Source organism: Triticum aestivum, chromosome 3B (genome assembly GCF_018294505.1).
Source record: "Triticum aestivum cultivar Chinese Spring chromosome 3B, IWGSC CS RefSeq v2.1, whole genome shotgun sequence".
NCBI classification, from domain to species: Eukaryota; Viridiplantae; Streptophyta; class Magnoliopsida; order Poales; family Poaceae; genus Triticum; species Triticum aestivum.
Genome location: NC_057801.1, coordinates 77,875,310 through 77,893,035, shown reverse-complemented (window position 1 = coordinate 77,893,035; position 17,726 = coordinate 77,875,310). Strand labels below are relative to the sequence as shown.

The 17,726-nt window shown below is 45.4% G+C and overlaps 4 protein-coding genes across 10 annotated transcripts; 3 read left to right on the top strand and 1 right to left on the bottom strand.

Moving 5' to 3' along the window:
* Positions 1–3,049: 3,049 nt before the first annotated feature.
* On the top strand, positions 3,050–10,061 carry LOC123068715 (pentatricopeptide repeat-containing protein At3g09040, mitochondrial; the record flags this gene model as incomplete). Of its 4 annotated transcripts, none has more annotated exon segments than XM_044491337.1 (9): positions 3,050–5,627; positions 5,696–5,797; positions 5,882–5,988; positions 6,104–6,190; positions 6,421–6,512; positions 6,599–7,001; positions 7,636–7,779; positions 8,327–8,614; positions 9,076–10,061. In XM_044491337.1, a coding segment is annotated over 1 exon segment (2,477 nt), but the record flags the coding sequence as incomplete, so codon positions are not given.
* A 472-nt stretch (positions 10,062–10,533) lies between these two features.
* Positions 10,534–11,981, top strand: LOC123068718 (protease HtpX homolog). Its single transcript, XM_044491344.1, has 6 exons — positions 10,534–10,620; positions 10,710–10,889; positions 11,011–11,107; positions 11,209–11,315; positions 11,442–11,575; positions 11,681–11,981. The coding sequence occupies exons 1-6, from the start codon at positions 10,573–10,575 to the stop codon at positions 11,793–11,795; spliced, it is 681 nt and encodes a 226-aa protein (XP_044347279.1). The 5' UTR covers positions 10,534–10,572; the 3' UTR covers positions 11,796–11,981.
* Positions 11,982–12,134: 153 nt separating this feature from the next.
* On the top strand, positions 12,135–14,476 carry LOC123068717 (probable bifunctional methylthioribulose-1-phosphate dehydratase/enolase-phosphatase E1). Of its 2 annotated transcripts, none has more exons than XM_044491343.1 (5): positions 12,135–12,533; positions 12,651–12,819; positions 12,907–13,430; positions 13,521–13,639; positions 14,134–14,476. In XM_044491343.1, the coding sequence occupies exons 3-5, from the start codon at positions 12,919–12,921 to the stop codon at positions 14,229–14,231; spliced, it is 729 nt and encodes a 242-aa protein (XP_044347278.1). In that variant the 5' UTR covers positions 12,135–12,533; positions 12,651–12,819; positions 12,907–12,918; the 3' UTR covers positions 14,232–14,476. The 2 variants fall into 2 exon arrangements, with proteins under 2 accessions (XP_044347278.1, XP_044347276.1); XM_044491341.1 differs by having other exon boundaries at positions 12,135–12,537.
* Positions 13,921–17,164, bottom strand: LOC123068716 (snurportin-1). Of its 3 annotated transcripts, none has more exons than XR_006431962.1 (9): positions 16,729–17,164; positions 16,266–16,449; positions 15,918–16,168; positions 15,706–15,820; positions 15,461–15,553; positions 14,964–15,107; positions 14,764–14,878; positions 14,551–14,680; positions 13,921–14,251 (listed from the first exon to the last, which is right to left on the bottom strand). XR_006431962.1 is itself a non-coding variant. In XM_044491340.1 (8 exons), exons 1-7 carry the CDS (start codon positions 17,082–17,084, stop codon positions 14,765–14,767), a joined length of 1,257 nt encoding a protein of 418 aa, XP_044347275.1. In that variant the 5' UTR covers positions 17,085–17,164; the 3' UTR covers positions 13,921–14,251; position 14,764. The 3 variants fall into 3 exon arrangements, 1 of the variants encoding a protein (XP_044347275.1); XR_006431963.1 differs by having other exon boundaries at positions 14,551–14,638; XM_044491340.1 differs by lacking the exon at positions 14,551–14,680.
* Between the last annotated feature and the right edge of the window lie 562 nt (positions 17,165–17,726).

Genomic DNA, 17,726 nt, shown 5'->3' with positions numbered 1-17,726 from the left:
GACAGCGAGACCTCCTCATCGGACGAGAGGACCCAAAAACGAGATCCGAGCGCCGGCAGCGGAGAGGACAGGGGGGAAAACCCCACCCGTGGGGAGCCAGGGGAGGGGAGAGAAAGCCCACCTGCTAGGCGAGAGGGGGAGGACCGGGCAGCGACCGGCGAGCCAACGCGGGGAGCGGGGTGGCCGGGGCATGGGGGGAGGGGGGGAGGGTGAGGCGGAGAGGGAGGGGGAAGGAGCCATCCGAGCACCACGTTTCTGCCAGCGGCTAAGGTTTTCTCTCGGACATATTAGCACAGTCCGGCCCAGCCACCTCTTCTTCTTCAAGTGGTGATTTGACTGTAGACCATGCAACATCAAGTAGTATGTGAGTTATCGAATACAAAAAGGATGCCTGAACTACAAATCATCAAAAATCAAAATCTGAGGACCAACATGTTCAGAAGCTATGGAAAAATGTTCTTCACCAAAATTTTACTGCAGCTTATTCCTTTTCTTTTCTTTTCCTTCACAAACCTGTACAATTATCAGAAGAAAATTATCTCTATATATTGACTACAGCTCAACACTGAACCACTATTGGAAGTGAGTTTTGGGAGAAGGGTTGGGGGGACAAGTGTGGAGACAAAAGAGTTAGCCGCTTAGCATGTACCTCTTGTTCTCCTGAAGCTCGCCTATCGGAGCACAGTCACATATGAGGAGCTCGGCTTGGAGAAAGATCGAAGGCGTCGCTGCCGGAGGCAGGGTGCGAAACAGCGGAAGTGGTGGGATCCCGTGCTTTCTAGTCGCCTTCACATCCTCCATCTTCTTCCTCCCTAAGAAACAGTGTTAGACAGAACGTCGATGGTAGCGAGAACTTGATCCATGGAACGACGATGGCGGCGCTGGCCTCGCACACACAACATGACAGGACCAGATATCAAGCAAACACACCAGATCACTCGAACTAGCCCCGATTCGATTAAAATTTAGAATAAGTAGCAGGTACAGGTACAGGTTGAGGATCGATCCCAAATTCTACAGAGTGATTTAGGGTTCTAGAGCTACGCTAGGAAGTACAACTTGTAGAATGGGGAAAGATGCCGAGGGATTGCTTGGAGGAGGAGATAAGTAGCCGCGGTGGTGCCTCGCACGTGCTCTGCTTCTGACTGTAGGTGTCCAGCTATTGACGGCAACGGCGTGACGAGGAACAGGAGACCGTTGGAGACGAGCGCCGTTGATCGTCACTTAACGCCTTCAATCTTGGCTGTCCATCTCCCATGTGAGTAACGCTTCATCCTCGCTGCAGATTTCTTCAGTTAAGGTGTTCAGTTCGTCAGGTAACTGCATTTGAGTTGCAGGGTCCTGACAATTGCCCTCCCCAGAAGACGATCCTTGCCCTCGAGGATCCTTTTGTTGGAACCACGCTCGGATGGTTGCGTTGAAGAACTCCGGGAAGGTGAACTTGATGAAGTTAGCATCTTCCCATGTAGCTTCTTCCGGGGACATGTTCAGCCATTGAACGAGCCACTGCGTTACTAGTTTGGGAGGACGAGGAACTGCACGCGTTTCCAAAACCATGATTGGAGCCACTTTGATCTTGCCAACGGCGTCCACAAGTGGTAATCCTGGAGCAGGGACAACTGTAGGTCCAATATGGCGCTTGAGCTGACTCACATGAAACACATTGTGTATTTGTGCATTGTCAGGCAACAGTAACTTGTAAGCAGAATTCCCAATCTTTTGTATTATGCGAAAAGGCCCATAGAATTTTGTGGCTAGTTTCAATCCAGTTCTGATGCCAAAAGCAGCTAATCGATATGGCTGCATTTTGAGATATACCATCTCTCCCTCTGTAAAGTGTCTTTCTGTGCGTTTAGCATCAGCATATTTCTTCATTCGTTGTTGGGCAACTAGCAGGTTCTGCTTTAATTGCTGCTGCATATCTTCCCTCTGTTGCAAGAATGACTGAGCATCTATGTCACTAGGTCCAGGGATTGAAACCTCACCAAAGAGTGGAGGAGGGAAACCATACAAGCACTGAAAGGGTGTATATTTTGTTGTTGTGTGATAAGAAGTATTGAACCACCACTCTGCCATGGACAGCCAGGAGCACCATTTCTTTGGTTCTTGAAATGCCATAACTCTGAGATAAGCTTCTAAACACTGGTTCACCCTCTTAGTTTGGCCATCAGACTGGGGGTGGTGTGTTGTGCTCATGTTGAGTTGCACTCCCAGAGATTTGAATAAGGCTTGCCAAAAATTACTAGTGAATATGGTGTCTCTGTCAGTAACCATAGACACTGGGAGACCATGTAGTTTGAACACATTATCAATGAATGCTTGCAGCACATAATTTACAGTAAATGGATGAGATAGGGCAATGAAGTGTGAGTATTTTGTAAACCTGTCTACTACCACCAGTATCACATCTTTGCCCTGAGACTTTGGTAATCCTTCCACAAAGTCCATGGAAATGTCTCTCCAAGCCATATCTAGGATAGGTAGTGGATCAAGCAGTCCAGGGTAATGACAATGTTCTCCCTTAGCTCTCTGGCAAACTGGGCATTGCTGGATGAATTTCTCAGTGTGTTGTTTAAGGTTTGGCCAATAGAAAATCCTCTTGATTATGTGGTAAGTGGCCCTTACTCCCGAGTGTCCCCCAACAGGAGAGGAGTGGAAGGTGGAAAGCAGTTTCTGTTGGAAGTCAGTGGCAGATCCTATGTAGATCCTTTTCTTATATCTCAATACACCTGCTGTATATGTATAAAGGGGCAAGGATTGACTGCCTGCAGTTAGTTGCTCAATGAGGTGTTTGCATTTATCATCTGCCTTATAAGAATATAATCTTCAATTTGATCTATCCAACTAGGTACTGCTATTGATATAGACATTGCTTGAGGCCTCCTAGATAAGGCATCAGCTGCTTTGTTCTCCTTTCCTTTCTTGTACTCAATGGTGTAAGTGAATTCCAGTAGTTTAAGCATTAACTTGTGCTAGATTCCTTCTGATATCCTTTGTTCAGTTATGTATTTCAGACTCTGATGGTCTGTCTTAATGATCAGAGAGGATCCCAGGTGCGGCCGCGTGGGGGATGCCCGCAGGGTGTTCGGCGGAATCGCATGCCCGGACACCGTGTGCTGGACGAGCATGATCTCTGGGTACCACCGAGCTGGAAGATACGGGGAAGCATTGTCTTTGTTCTCGAGAATGTTGAAGATGGGATCTTCTCCGGACCAAGTGACTTGTGTCACCGTAATTTCCATTCTTGCGAGCTTGGGTAGGCTGGATGATGCTAGGGCCTTGCTGAAGAGGATGCCGGCGCCGAGCATGGTTGCTTGGAACGCTGTCATCTCCAGTTATGCGCAACAGAGTGGGATCAAGCATGAGGTCTTTGGATTGTATAAGGACATGAAGAGGCAGGGATTATGGCCCAGTAGATCGACTTTTGCCAGCATGCTAAGCGCAGCAGCCAATATGAAGGCGTCTGTTGAAGGTCGACAGTTCCACGCGTCCTCGGTAAGGCATGGCTTGGATGCAAATGTTTTCGTGGGTAGTTCTCTGATCAACCTTTATGCGAAATGTGGTTGCATTAGTGAGGCGAAGTCTGTGTTTTATTTCTCCCGTGAGAGGAACATTGTCATGTGGAATGCGATGCTCAATGGGCTTGTTCGAAATGAGCTACAAGAAGAGGCCATCCAAATGTTCTGGTATATGACGAGGCTTGGTCTTGAGGCTGATGAGTTCACGTTTGTCAGTGTTCTTGGTGCATGTGCCTACTTGGATTCACATTGCCTGGGAAGACAAGTGCAGTGTGTGACAATCAAGAATGGCATGGCTGCAAGCTTGCTTGTTGCTAATGCAACATTAGATATGCACTCCAAATTTGGAGCTACAGATGATGCGAAAACATTATTCAATCTGATTCCTTACAAGGATAGTGTATCCTGGAATGCCCTTATAGTTGGACTTGCACATAATGGAGAAGAGGAAGCAGCAATTGGTATGCTTGGATTGATGAATGCGGATGGTATAACACTAGATGAGGTGTCTTTTGCTACTGTAGTTAATGCATGTTCCAATATTCGAGCTACTGAGACTGGAAAGCAAATCCACTGCCTAGCAATGAAGTATAGTATCTGCTCTAATCATGCTGTTGGTAGCTCTCTGATTGATTTATATTCTAAGCATGGAGATGTGGAATCTTGTAGGAAGGTTTTGGCACAGGTAGATGCAAGTAGTATAGTCCCAATAAATGCTCTGATTGCGTGTCTTGTGCAGAACGATAGAGATGATGAAGCTATACAGTTGTTTCAGCAGGTTCTTAGAGATCGTTTAAAGCCCTCCAGCTTTACATTTTCAAGCATTCTTTCTGGTTGTACTGGACTTCTCAGTTCAATTGTTGGCAAACAAGCTCATTGTTACACAATGAAGTCTGGTCTTCTGACTGATGATTCTTCCCTTGGTGTTTTACTGATCCGGATATATTTGAAGTCCAAAATGCCTGAGGATGCCGACAAACTCTTGACAGAGATGCCAGATCACAAAAGCCTGCTTGAGTGGACAGCTATCATTTCAGGGTATGCTCAAAATGGTTACAGTTTGCAATCATTGGTATCATTTTGGAGAATGCGCAGTTATGATGTTCACTCAGATGAGGCGACCTTCGCTAGTATTCTCAAAGCTTGTTCAGAAATGACAGCTCTTAACGACGGGAAAGAGATACATGGGCTCATCATTAAATCTGGATTTAATTCTTATGAAACTTCAACTAGTGCCCTCATAGACATGTACTCCAAGTGTGGGGATATCACCTCATCCTTTGAAGCCTTCAAACAATTGGAAAACAAGCAAAGCATCACGTTATGGAACTCCATGATTGTTGGATTTGCAAAGAATGGTTATGCTGACGAAGCACTTCTGCTTTTTCAGAAAATGCAGAAGTCACAACTAAAGCCTGATGACGTTACATTCCTTGGTGTCCTAATCGCTTGTGCTCATGCTGGCTTAATTTCTGTGGGTCGGCATTACTTTGATTCTATGAACAAAGTCTATGGATTAAAGCCTAGAGTAGATCATTATGCGTGTTTTATTGATCTCCTTGGACGAGGTGGTCATCTTGAAGAGGCTGAAGAAGTTATTAACCAGTTGCCTTTCAGACCTGATGGTGTGATCTGGGCGACATACCTTGCAGGATGCAGAATGCACAATGATGAAGAAAGGGGGAAAGTTGCAGCAAAAAAACTTACCGAGTTGGAACCAGAAAACTCGTCTACATATGTGTTGGTTTCAGGCTTACATGCTGCAGCTGGTAACTGGGGTGAAGCTAAGATAGCCAGAGAAGCAATGCGAGAAAATGGAGTAACAAAATTTCCGGGATGTAGTTGGGTCACAGTAGGGAACAAGACAAGCTTATTTCTTGTACAAGACAAGAAACACCCCGACTCTCTTAGCATCTATGAAAAGCTTGATGATCTTACTGGAATGATGAAGAAAGATGATGACATTGAGGAGTATGATATGCTTATTTCAGCTGAAATGTTTACTTGATGACTCAAAACCCTTTTGAACCAAAATGCTCTGCTTAAGAATGAGGCCCTGATGTCATCTTCTGGCCAATCCAGGACTTGGGTAGATGCTTGGTTACCGAGGTAAAGAATTTGATATGCTTGGTCATATTTATTTGCGATTTTGATTCTGACCACTTTATTTTCTGCAGTTCTAGCATCACTGCATCAGCACAGCTTTAAGGACTATTGGTTTCACCCTGCATTCCGACTCAAGGGAGCCTAATTACCTGTGATGAAAACACTTTGTTCAGGTTCGTTTCTAGTTTATTTCTTTCAGAGAAGTAATTTTCACTATGGTTGTAAGCCTCTGAGGACTCGCAAAATTTCATATCTAGTTGTGGATACCAAGATGGCTTGTGAAGTTACCACGAGGTCTCATTCTTGATGTGGGAAGCGGTACCAGTGAAGATTCAGGGAGCAACTAGAACTCATGTATGCTCAGGTGCTTCAGCTTTTGCATTCATTTTAACACATTTGTATTCTGTGAGTTTTTAGTTCTCATTATACAAATTTATTTTATCTGTTCTAATCTTAATTTCCTGTCTAAAAATTTGCAGATGTTGCTTATTTGACGAATTTGATGTGGTGCCACAACTAGGTGGCACAGCTGCAGTTTTCCGATCTCTTATTTATGCATTCAGCTGGTCAGTTTTTTCGTATGAAGCTTGATGTTTATGTTGCTTTGGCAACTTTTGTGCTTTGGAACTTGATGAATGGTATCATTGCACGATGCACAGTGAGCTATAAACTTGATTGAACTTTATTCATGCAAAGTATTTCACTCATGATTATATGTGTTTAATGTAAATCTCTATTGTCCTTAGTCCTGTGTGTTCATGTTATTGACAGATATATATTCTTCGTTCTTTTTCAGGTTATTAGTCTTGTAGGAGCACAAAAGACAACTTTGTATCCTGATCATATTTTTCTACTTCTGAACTCCACACGGTCCTCTGAACCATTTAGGTAACCATGAAGAAATATAATAATACTGTTTTGCACATTCATTTTTTGATGCCTCACTATGACCATTTTTAAGTTGCGCTTTGCAGGATAGTGTGTTCAGTATGTCCGATTGCCAGGATATGCCGAAGGTCTGATTTTGTCCAGTATAAATCGATGGGCAGTTATATGTTGAATTATATATCTGCCAGTGTTTCAGATGTGATTGTTAATAACCACTCTGCTGTCTTTCTTGTGAACTAACATTTCAGAACTGCCGCATTGGGCTGCATGCCACACTGTACTATTTTGTGTGACATGGATAATGCTACCCTGTTTATAATCTTTATTCGGTTAGATTGCAAAGAAAACTACTTAGCAGCATCCTGCCATGTTTCATCATTTTTATTCATTGTGGGTAGCAGTTACTTATTGGCTCCAGAAAACAAATGAGCATAGCTGGATGGAGCTCCAGCATCTTGAGTTCTTGGTGTTGCACCTGTGAGACTGCAGGTTTGTGACTTGACCGATCTATTTAATATTTTGTTGGAACTTTCCATTAAATAGGTTGCAGCAAATCTTTCCTACATCTGTTGTTATTACAGATATATGTTACTTTCCACAGTAGGCACAGTACTACAATGCACCGATGGCTTTGTGTTCAGTTACACTGTTACAAATCATGATTTAGTTATTATTTCCATAAGTTGTTATGTCCCTCTGTCAATTAGGTTGGAAGCTTAGAGGTTTAGATAATTTCTTAATATTGCATAGGTTCAAACTATTGTGAATACTGTACAAAGCTTCGTTTGCCAACATTCTTTTTATTCTGATCTCATTCAATGATAATTCTCTGATATGCTTTAGGTCATTGTAGACATATAATTTTGCAATGCTGCTTAGCTAGATATGTCATGTGCTTTTTTATAGTTTGTGACTGAAACGGGATATCTTTTCCTAAACAATCATGTGTCGTTCACGTCCTGGGTCTGTTTAACATTCAGTGATTGTTGTAGTATTAGAAAAAAGTCTGTACAGCTCCTTTGTTGCTGCCAGTATCGTTATGTAAATTCAACATTGATGTTGAATGTTATTACTGTACATGATTTACACAAAACCAGTATTCTTATCCCTTCGGGTGTTGCAGGTCCAGACAATCTGATGCCTTTAGAATTGGCTCTCAAATTTTCAACCGAGATTAGAGCTAGTGAATGATTTTCAGTTTATATAGTCATACACATACTCAAGGAGTCCATACCTTGGCCTCTGTGCAAGATATTCTTACTTTCAGGTAAGCTCCATTCTGTAAAAGCATTATAGCAGCTACTAGAAACTCCGAATATGAGGTTTATTGAGATACCGAAATCCCAGTTTGAGATTCATCGAGATATGGAGGTCTTATTTGACCATGTAATTTCAATCTTATCCCAGTGAATATTGTTGTTTTTCGTTTTTAATACAACATTGCTATACTTATAATGACTTTCCTTTGTTTAGTTCAGCGCCATTCTGTTCTTGTATTTGTTTTGGTAAAAAAAACTCTCACTATCAAATGTATGATGTAAATCCTTTTTGCTCGGCAGTAGTAAATTTCATAGAGCCGATGTAATATATAATGTGATTATTGCTCTAAAAGTTGCAAATGCGTAATGCTGATTGTACTTGAAAGATGACTAATTGATTATCCATACATGCCTACCATATTATAAACAGACCTTCCGACTTGCCCCTTCTGTAGGGATGCATGCTGACATGTCCTCATCGTTTCTAGCTGGTTTTAGTGCATCTTTTGTCCTGCTTCAGCTAGTTACCCTGAATCCTCTTTTCTCCTGTTCCAGCTGATTAGCAGCCACTATTGTTCAGGAATTTTGAGTGGCGCACGTCCTGGCCTGGCGAGCCGATGACCGGGCAGAACCGCAATCACCGTCGCCGCCATACTTTTGTGTACTGCTTGGTTCATTGCACGCGGCCTGTACAAATTGCTTTGTTAGTTATTTGCGTGAGCCTCAGCCCCTTTAGTGTGTCAAGGACAAAGCAAAAGAAGAGGGGAGTGGCTAGCCAGATTGCCCACAACTCAGCTCATCAGGTGCATCCATACAATGTCGAGCTGGACATCATTTGTCAAGGTTTGTGCACATTGAAAATTCTTGCTGTGGACAGGAATGATGTTCATGGCAAACTGATGTAGCTTCTTATATATGTACCATATTAGGTTGATCCATCTGAATTAAGTTAATCTAATAAAATTATTTATTCAACCCAAGCTCGGCAATGCTACTAATTTGAATGCTAAAATTATCCAGGTAACTATAGTTAGTGGATAAGCAGGTCCCTTTAAAAAGAATGTTGGGTTTTCTTATTAGCTTTTGGCAGTTTTGCAATGAGAATGGTTTCACAACGGCAGACTGTTCAGGTTTATAAGGCCATTGTATCCATGAGGATATTTGTTATTCTTATTTTATTTCTGAATATATCTCTTGCCATTTTTGTATGTTACAGAGCACCTCATATTGGTGTAGCTTAGATGCATTTTTCAACATTGGTCATCTAAATTTAATGAATGAGATCATTTACCTTTTGGCCCCAGGGACGAGATCGACGGGCAGCAGCAGCTCGAGTTCACCTCACAGAACAACCTATATATGATAAGCAAACTAGTCCCTTCATATTTGTGTTAGCTAGTTCATGCACGCCGAAGGTCGCTTGCATCTTTGCTCGGCTCAATGAGTCTTGTTTTTGTCTTGTCTATTTTCTTTTGGAAATGAAAAGGAAGTGAAAAAAAAGGACCCGGTTAGACTCAAAAGTAATATCTGAATTCGGGTTCAAATCGGTCGTGTACGGTGTTCACTAAAACGGGCGTCACTTGGAGTGCGGATTTCCAGCTACCGTTATTTTAGAAACACTCACATAGAGGAGACTTTTTGGTCCATCAAAGACTCGTGTATTTATCCAAAAAAGAAGTTCAAAGACTTGTATGTAGTTGAGTTGGATTCTACTTCTGTATGCAGAAGAAGAAGAAGAAAAAATCAATGCTTTTGCGATGTAAAAATACGGTATTCGAATAGCGGCCTCCCTACCCTCAAACCCCCATTAGGCATTTTCAGCGTGACTTTTCCATACATGCTCTGTTTTGGTAGAATGAGCTCTTTGGTCGCTGTGGCAGGTAAAGTATGGATGGGTGACAAGTAATTCCGGACGGAAGAAGTATCAACGGTCTTGATTGTCCATAGGCTCCTTTGGTTAGACAGACGTAGGAAGGAGTAGCTTGTCCTGTCGCCAACCCAATCCCTTTATATTTGTTTTTTTAGACAATCCTTTTATATTTGTGGTAGCTAGTCCATGCATGGCACAAGCAAGCGTGGCCATAGATTCAGAGGTTGAGAGAGCATTTGGGCCAGAAATTTTGTTACAAGAAAAGCGGTGTGAGATGGAACACGTCTGTGGAGCAGCCGACAGCGACGTGGAGGAGGAAGAAGATGAACAAGACAGCCGTACAAATGACCCCTTTCTTTTCTTACCAATCCCAGCTGCAGCTCCATCGTTTTACTGCTTGTTACTGCTGGCTACCTCCGTTCCGTGGTCATGGCGGCTTGCCTCTCCCCCACGCTCCCTCGCCAGACCATCCACCGCCGCCGCTGCTGGACCACAAAGCCTCCCTCCTCCCCCTCCACGGCCACCTGCCACCAGCGCCACCACCATCATAAGCTCATCGGAATGCGCTACGGCGCCATCTACGCACGCGCCTCCCCCGCGGACCCTGTCGCCCAGGGCCTCGACGCCGACGATTTCCGCCACCCGCTCGACAAGCAGGTCAGTTCCTAGTTCATACAGTATTTATTTTCTTTTCTTTTCTGTGTGTGTTGTTTGATTTGTTCTTCTCATATGGGTATGTATGCCACTAATCATTTTCTTGTTTTGCAGAACACTTTGCTGCTCAAAGCAATTCCAGGGCTCAACGATATAGGCAAGGCTTTGCTAGGTACTCCGATTCTCTGTTTCCCACCTATCATTTCAGTACCCAAGATGATCTACTTCTAGAAGCTAACACTATTTTGCTGATGCAGGGCCGGTTTCTGAGCAAGTTATGGTTCTTCAAAACATTGGATCATCGGTTCTCGTCTCTGAAAACCAGGTCCCTCTGTCAGAACCGATCATATCTAAATCACCTCATTTATTTTAGTGCACCCGGACTGAACCCATAACCTGTTGTATGCCTTTCAGTTACCTGAACTTCACCAGCTCATGACCGAAGCTGCGAAAATCCTGAACACGGAAGCACCCGACTTTTACATACGGCAAAACCCTGTCCCTAACGCTTACACCTTAGCGATAAATGGGAAAAGGCCGTTCGTCGTCGTCCACACTAGCCTCGTGGAGCTGCTCACTAGAAAGGAATTGCAGGTAACAAGGATCATCCAAATAGGCTGATGAATCACTAACACATACGAGTAGTAACTAGTAACGGCTAGCTACATGCTGAATGTATGCAAATTACTCATGTGGAGTTGTGTGTTTTGGTTAGGCTGTTTTGGCACATGAGCTGGGTCACCTCAAGTGCGATCATGGCGTCTGGCTTACCTTTGCCAACATACTAACAATGGGAGCATATACCGTGCCTGGTAGGCCCTCTATCTTTCTTTCACACAATCTCATGTATTTGTGAGGCTGAATCACTGTGTGTAATGCATCTGATGTAATTACATGTGTGCACTTTCTTCAGGTTTGGGAATGGTTGCCGGGTTCCTTGAAGAACAGCTGTTCAGGTGGCTGCGAGCCGCGGAGCTGACCTGCGACAGGGCGGCTCTTCTCGTAGTACAAGACCCCAAGGTAGTACCATTCAGCAAAGTAGTTATTTTCGTCCTCTATAGTTGATGATAATCTCTGATGAATGTATCTGTTTTAGCATCATGCGATCTGAATCTGATACGCTGGTGTTTACTTTACTGTCAAGAGGTTGTCATCTCAGTCCTGATGAAGCTCGCGGGAGGATGCCCGTCCCTGTCGGACCAGCTGAACGTGGACGCCTTCCTGGAGCAAGCCCGCTCCTACGACAAGGCCTCGTCGAACCCGGTCGGGTGGTACATCCGGTCAGTTCAATTCCGCATGAACCTGTGAGCTTGATAGGCTGCATGTTAACTGACATGGTGAGATTGTTGTGATGATGAACAATGTGATTTGCTTGTGTGTTGCAGGAACGCTCAGACGAGGGAGCTGTCGCACCCTCTGCCCGTGATGCGAGCCCGCGAGATGGACGAGTGGTCGCGGAGCCAAGAGTACAGGACCCTGTTGCAAAAAATGTTTCGGTAGGATGTCGGTCTTGTCTGTCTGTGTACGAATGAAATGAAATACAGTAGAAGATAGCTTTGGAGTGGTGGTGGTGGTGGTACAAAACTAAAGAAGCAGTAGAGCTGAGCAGAGTGTATATATACATCAATACATGCAACTGAAAAGTAGATTGGGTGCAGTAAATGTTTTAAACTTTTCGAATGAGCATTTTATACGGCGCCGCCTATCCATTCTTGTAATCACACACAAGTTGTTCATTTTGAGCCCGGGTAGGAGGGCATTAGGCAAGTGGTTCGGATTTGCGTCTGAAAGTTGTGATGGCGCCGCACTGCAGAATCCGGGGAGGTGCCGAGCTATTTTGAATTTGGGAGGACCAGCGAGAACATCTCAGCACTACCCGCGTAAAAACAAAATCATCTAGCGACTAGTCCCACCGTGTCGTCGTCGAAAACACTCTTATATTACGGGACCGAGGGAGTGGAAGAAAAGAAGAGAAGGAAAACACCAAGGAAACCGATAAGGTTTCCCCACTTCCATTGATCCAGATCCAGAGAATAGAGACAGACAATAGAGTTATGGGATGACGACGCAGTGCCAACCACCACTAGTGAGTAGTGACTCGGCTGCGGCGGCGTCGAGATGTTTCTTCCGCTTCTTGTTGCCTCCTCCGCCTGTGCATCCACCTCCACCGGCTTCTTCTCCGGCTCCGGCTGCTCCTTCCGAGATGCTTCTCCCGTTCCACACCACCACACCACCAGGGTAGGTAAGAATGTACTAGTATGTATGAGCACTCATTCTCTCCTCCTATCCTACCTCCAATTGAACTAGTAAATCGAAATAATATAGGAATAATTGGCAATTCTGAACTTAATCCAGGGTGTGAGCAAGGCGGGGTTGCGGTGTGGATCGAGTCCCCTCCTCCTGCGCTCCGTATCGACATCTTCTCCGTTTCCTCGTTATTTCCGAGAAGCGGTCACCGGCGGCCAGAACCGTCGTTGCAGCAGCAGCAGCTGACAGCTCCTACAGCTTATCAACAAACGATATAGTGTGTGCCACCTACAACCCACTCTTCCTGTGATGGATGTATCATGTAGTACTATGTCTGTAACTGTGCAAGTATGTTCTTGTGCAGCGATGCGTGGTCATGGACATCGAGGGCACCACCACCCCCATCTCCTTCGTCGCCGACGTGCTTTTCCCCTACGCATGTGCCAACGCCCGCGCCCACCTCGCCGCCACATACCACACCCAGCAGACCCGGGAAGACATCGCCCTCCTCCGCGCACAAATCGACAAGGACCTGGCCGAGGGGGTCCCCGGCGCCGTCCCACTCCCACAGCCCGACGACACCGACCAAGACAAGACCATCGACGCGCTGGTGGCCAACGTGCAGGCCATGATCGACGCGGACCGGAAGCTCACGGCGCTCAAGCAGCTGCAGGGCCGCGTGTGGCGGCGGGGCTTCGAGAGCGGTGAGATCAAGGGGGAAGTCTACGACGACGTCGTCCAAGCTCTCGCGGAGTGGGACCGCAAAGGGGTTAAGAGCTACATCTACTCCAGCGGGAGCAGGGAGGCGCAGCGGCTCATCTTCGGCAACACCGCCGCCCACGGCGACCTCCGGCGGTATCTCTCCGCCTTCTTCGACACCAACGTCGGGTACGCGCACGGTAGCAATGTAGATATCATCACTGTACATCCCATTTCATCTGCATTTGAACCCTGATGCCATGGATGCTGAGGTTGCAGAGGCAAGAAAGAGTCTCGCAGTTACTACGAGATCTGGCAGACCCTCGGCGTCGACAGCCCGTCCCAGATACTCTTCCTGACCGATGTCCACCAGGAAGCCACCGCCGCAAGGGATGCAGGTCAGCACCAGCCACACTGATCACATCATCCCCTCCCTCCCTCCTTCTTTTAGTCTCACTCACAAATTCTGTCCTCACAACAGCATGAACTATCTCACTCATAATCTAGTGAACTCTTGTTCTCCAACAATCAATCGTTGAGTTATACTCCCTCCGTCCTAAAATTCTTGTCTTACATTTGTCTAGATACGGATGTATCTAATACTAAAACGTGACTTGATACATCAGTATTTGGACAAATCTAAGACAAGAATTTTGGGACGGAGGGAGTACTACATAACTGAATAAAACACAGCATTTCGCCGAAATAACGTTTCCTTGCGGGGGGCGTTCGAGTAACTTCCACACACACTCACTCAAAAGAACGCAGTAATATATGTTTCAGACACAAGATAAAAAAAAGCAGCACTTCACAAAATGAGCTGCATCGTAAATCCATAGTGCTTGCCTTTCGCATACTCACAGATGGCTTGATTCATCTACTGGTTTTGCAGGTCTTGAGGTGCTAATATCGATCAGGCCTGGAAACGCGCCGCTTCCTGAGGATCACGGCTTCCAGACCATCACGTCGTTTGCTCAAATCGCCACCTGAATGCCACAGCGAGCTCACCCCTGCCATATATGTGCACAAGAGTATTATTTACGAAGGGAACCGACCTCAAAAGTTTTTTTTTTACCGTGTACACTAGAGCAGTTGACAACTCATTAAGTTGCCAACACAAGAATCCAAATGATTGTTTCAAGACCTTGTGTAAAACCATGACTCGCTATCAGCAGGTTTCCTAAAAGCAGACACATGTGTGTATTTTATCAAAACCTGGTACTGAAATTCGTCCACGAAACATAAGATATTGAGTGATTTTACAAGTGTCTGGTTCAACACCACGCATTAATAAGAGAGTGAGACGAACCTTGGTCTCGTTTTGCATCTACTTCAACCTAACATGGTATCCACTCAAATGCCAAAATTGGCACATGTATTCCTTCAGCCTTGAATGACTGCCATTACACATGTTCGAAAAGGTGAAAGATACAAATAAACTGCAGAATAAGGGCAGCCAAATCAGCAGCACGAGAATTCACTATGTGGCAAAAACATGATATTGAAATCGGCGCTCCCTCACCTCAACCTTGCATTTCAACATCTGTGGATTCAATCTCCATACTGTTTGATTGAACAGAGGCTACCAGATCCTCAATTCTCAGAGGAGCATGCCTGGCAGCATACTGGAACAAAACCTGAACACACAAAATCAACAAGTTAGCTACATGTGGTGGATACAGAAACATTGGTTGAATCAGTGCATGGTCATGTGTCACTTACTTTGGAGTGGCTGTCAGCGGAAGTACGAGAACGGTTCAGCTTCCCGGCAAGTTGCAGCTGACCAATCTCCATCTTCCCATCCACAAGTTTCACACTTTCATCTCTTACACTGAAGCGAAGAAGGTTCCCAGGCCGCAGGTTTGACTGCACAAAAAGCACGATCACATTAGTATGTTTGTGCTTAAAACATATTCAGAAGTGGGATACAGACAGGCGATCACTCTACAGGAAGGCATGTAAAATGAGAAAGAGCATGTGAAGTCCAAAAAAAAAAACAATTTGTCAAACCTAAGTGCATCACCACAGAATTAAGGAACGAGCATGGACATGAACCAGATATTAGTCGCAATCAGCTATAAGATGATGCTCTAAGCCTCTACATGGTAGGCGATGTGGCGGCACATTTTAAGAACTTAAGTTTATTTGCACCAGGACTCAGAGCCTGCATGCTAATTTACTTATATTTTGTGGAAATAAGCTGCATTTCAAAATCGTACCTTCTGGATAAGTTCGTTGTCCAAGCTACCAAATGCAATTGGAGGATCATCAGAAGTAACTAGCTTTCCATCCTCTTGCAGCTCCAACACAACCTGATACCAATGGACAAAACAAGGTCAGTAAAACTATTAAGGGATGAAGTGAAGCAGTAGTAGCAGGCACAACAATTATTTTCTTATTTTTAAGAAAAGAGCAATTTATAATGGCTACAACATGAACAGAATAATAGAGAAAAAGAACCTACGTGTTGCTCAGTTGGAACTTGTCCCTCACTATCCGTATCAAGAAGATATTGGCTGCAAGTCTCGTCTTTCCATACTAGCGTAAGGGGTGTGATTCCAGCTTGATAATGTGCATGCCTGATTAGAAAACAAAAATCACCTAAATCAGCAATTCAATGGTGTAAACTGTAAAATGGAGTAAACATATTAATAAAGGTCTGGAAACAGAAGTTACTTGTTATAGAACAGCAAGCCATCTTTAACATAAGGTGTGCTTCCCGAATATGCTGCCTGAAGGCCATCAAGCGTGGACTCATACATAGGAACAGCACTGAATCTATACCGATGGTATGTCGATGGAGGATCGCCAGCAGAAGTCTCCGTAAGCTTGGAGTTCACCCAGAAAAATCTGAACTCAGCAGTGCAATCATAGAGCGAATAGCCTCGCCAACAAATCATATCAACGATGTAGTACGTCTCATCAGGCTGCAGCACAACAGCAACAGAAAGGTTAGAACAGGCCCAAAAGCAAACAAAATCCAGCTGCGAATGACATCAAAATAAAAATTGTTTGCTTGGGTACCTCATGGAATATGCAGTCAAGGATAGAGTAGGAGCTTGCAGGACCAGAGAGTCCTTTCTTGGACCCGTTGGGTAAGGCGGAGGGGAACCGGTGAAGAATGGTTCCGTTACGGAGCCTGCTAATCGTGATGCCGTTCGACGACACGACCATGCATCGTTTGCCAGCGGGTCTGGCAGAAACATGCCTGCATATACAGAAAAAATGTTTAAACAATGTCAATCCTTCTTCATCTGTAATAACTTGACTTGTCAGTGTAATACCAGTGCTATTTCGCAACAGTAGGGTAAAGTAAGCTGTAGTCAACTGTGTTCTAGCTAGAAGAGCACAAAAATAGCTACAGTATGGGTGAGGATGAACTGGCAAGGGCATGCGTATTGCTATCCATAATCAAATAGTCATCTTTGGAGGGAACTAGAGCCAAATCGAATAAGTAGAATCAAGATGAGGGGAGATGGGGAATTACCAGTCGCGGGCGAGGTGGGGAGGGGCGTCGACCATCCACTCCGGGAGCATGATCTGGCGGGCGAACCAGCGGCGCTGGTCGGGGCCGCGGAGCTTGGCTGCGGCCGAGGCGACGTCGGCGACGGTGGGATCATGTCCGCGTTCGTCGGGGGCGTCGGGGGAGGGCGGGGGTTGGTCGGCGGCGGCGGGGGAGGAGGGTTGGGGAGAGAGCAGGGAGTTGGCGAGGCTGCGCGCGCGCGCCTGGGCGTCGGCGCGGCGGGCGGACTGGGTCTGGAGGGCGGAGTCGCGGCGGCGCTGCTGGTCGGAGATGGCCGGGCGCTTGTAGGGGCGGCGGGGGGCGTGCTGCGGCGGCGCCATGGCTGACTTGAACGGAGGATGACGGCTTCAGGTTCGGGGACCTTTTATGACGACGATTTTTGATTCGGGGCCACACCGAAGCGGGCCGGGTTATCCGATTTCACCTCTTTCTTTTCCCCCGAATTTGGAGCCGGGACGGACACGGTCGGATACGGATTCCAATATCGAATCACTCCCTCCGTTTCCCTTTGCTCCGCGTATTATGTTCGTCTTACACAGAGCTTGACAAAAAAATGTTTAAAAACATGAAAAATATTTACAATGCCAACTTATTTATGATGAACTTTGTTGATATTGATTTGATATTGTGAATATTGACATGCTTTTTTTATAGTTATGGTCAAAGCGGGAAAGTTTGACGTAAGACAAGACAAACCTAATATACCAACTAAGGATGTGTTGGGTTTGGCCCACATGTCAGTGACCTCAAGGTAGGTGCCTTTAAGGCACCGAAGCTATGTCTGTTGGGTTTTAGGGCTATCTTCCCAGGGACACGGGATAGTCTACAGTAGTCGACACCCGTTTGGATCTGGGACGAGGAAGGATAGGGTCAGCTATATGCTCCAAATTCTCCTCAGAAGCGGGATGTGGTGAGCCGTGAAAAAATGACGGGTGGCGGCAACCACCGCACGCGCACGTTTA